Source organism: Cariama cristata, unplaced genomic scaffold (genome assembly GCF_000690535.1).
Source record: "Cariama cristata isolate BGI_N322 unplaced genomic scaffold, ASM69053v1 scaffold19584, whole genome shotgun sequence".
In the NCBI taxonomy this organism is placed as follows: domain Eukaryota; kingdom Metazoa; phylum Chordata; class Aves; order Cariamiformes; family Cariamidae; genus Cariama; species Cariama cristata.
Window position 1 is genome coordinate 21,303 of NW_009613710.1, and position 1,441 is coordinate 22,743.

At 60.6% G+C, this 1,441-nt stretch overlaps 1 protein-coding gene across 1 annotated transcript in view; it reads right to left on the reverse strand.

Annotated features, from left to right (window-relative positions):
- LOC104160886 (E3 ubiquitin-protein ligase RNF19B-like) overlaps positions 1 to 92 on the reverse strand; it is a gene marked incomplete at its 5' end in the record, with an annotated part of 4,039 nt that extends 3,947 nt beyond the window's left edge. Inside the window, one exon of the mRNA XM_009699132.1 lies at positions 19 to 92. Coding sequence (XP_009697434.1) covers positions 19 to 92 — 74 coding nt within the window. The remainder of the gene's footprint in view (positions 1 to 18) is intronic.
- Between the last annotated feature and the right edge of the window lie 1,349 nt (positions 93 to 1,441).

Sequence of the window (1,441 nt, forward strand, 5' to 3'; positions counted from 1 at the left end):
CCATGGCCAGGCTCCCACCTGGGCCTCAGAGCCAGCATCCTCCCCACAGGCAACGGCTGAACCATCTCCAGCTGCAGTCGGCACTGCTCAGCCTGCAAACAAACCCCATGCGAGAGTGAGTTCTGGGCCCCGGGCACGGGAACAGGCCCTCGGCACCCATAAGACTCCGCTACTGCCCTGCTGAGGGGCCCTGCTGCCCTGCCAGACCCCAAGGCCATCCACTGCCTGCACCACAGAAAACAGCCTGGCAGCTCTGGGATGAGCCAAGACCCGCAACGCTCCTCACAGCCCCTAGGCCAGCCCAGTCTCAACCAGACATCCCTGTGGGTCCAGCCCTGTCAGCAACACCCTGGCCCTGGTACAAGCTCTTCAGCATGGAGATCTTGGCCCCCTGCCCCAGCCGAGGTTGCTCCAGATCCTCCCTCCTGTGACGGGTCATAGCCCACAGCCCAGACCAGGGCACTTGCCTCTCTCTGCTCCTTCGTCCGCCTCCTCCTTCACCTGGAACAGCTCCCGCATGCTGCACACCAGCCCAGCACGGGCAGCAGCCCGCTCTGAAACGGCAAGCAAACTCCCTCCAGGCCAGCTGCAGGCACAGCTGCCGGCAGAGCTGCCAGCAGAGCCTTGCCAGGGTCCAGGACATTGCTCACCTTCGGCACCCCCCAGCACAGCAGTGCAGCCACCCCCAAACTGAGCACGCGGCCAGACCCAGTCCTTGCGTGACATCTCCAGCTGATGCGTTCCCTCCCACCGGGCCACAGGCAAGAACAAAAGCACCCGACCTTGAGCTCCCACAAACATCTTGCCTGGTCAGCGTGACCACGGTCACCCCCAGCCATTATGTCCAGCCCCATCCCCACGTTGGCCCAAAGGCCCGGGGTGACAGTGCGGAGGCTGACCAGTCCCACGCTGAGCTTGGGCGATGGAGCCACAGCCCATCTCCAACCACCACATGCCCCTGAGCCAGCTCTGTTCTGCCCTATCCTGTCTCCTTCAGTTCAGCATTAAAGTCCAGAGACACGGGACCTCCCAAATTCCCTGAGGCAGGGAAGACAGCGGTCTTTGCAAGGAAAGCAGTGGCGAACACTGTGACAACCAGTCTGTACACAGGGCAGTACAATAATCACACCCCTCACCATCCCAAGTCTCCATGGCTCTCCTCTCCAAGGAGAACCATGGCTGAAGCTCCAACTTTCCACTGGAATTCAAGTGCACAAGAGCCGCAGACTCAGCCCAGCCAGACGCCAGCGTTTGCAGCTGCAGACACAAGCTCCTTAGCCCAGCCTGCATCGGGAAGTTCCTAGTAACGGCTAGCTGGAGGGAGCTCAGAGAAAAATGGGCAAATCAAAATTACCATCACTCGCAACTCCCTCTTAGGGTTAGCTCAGAGGAGAGCAGAGAACATCTCACTGCCACAAAGTGCTTCCTCCACAAAGGTTGG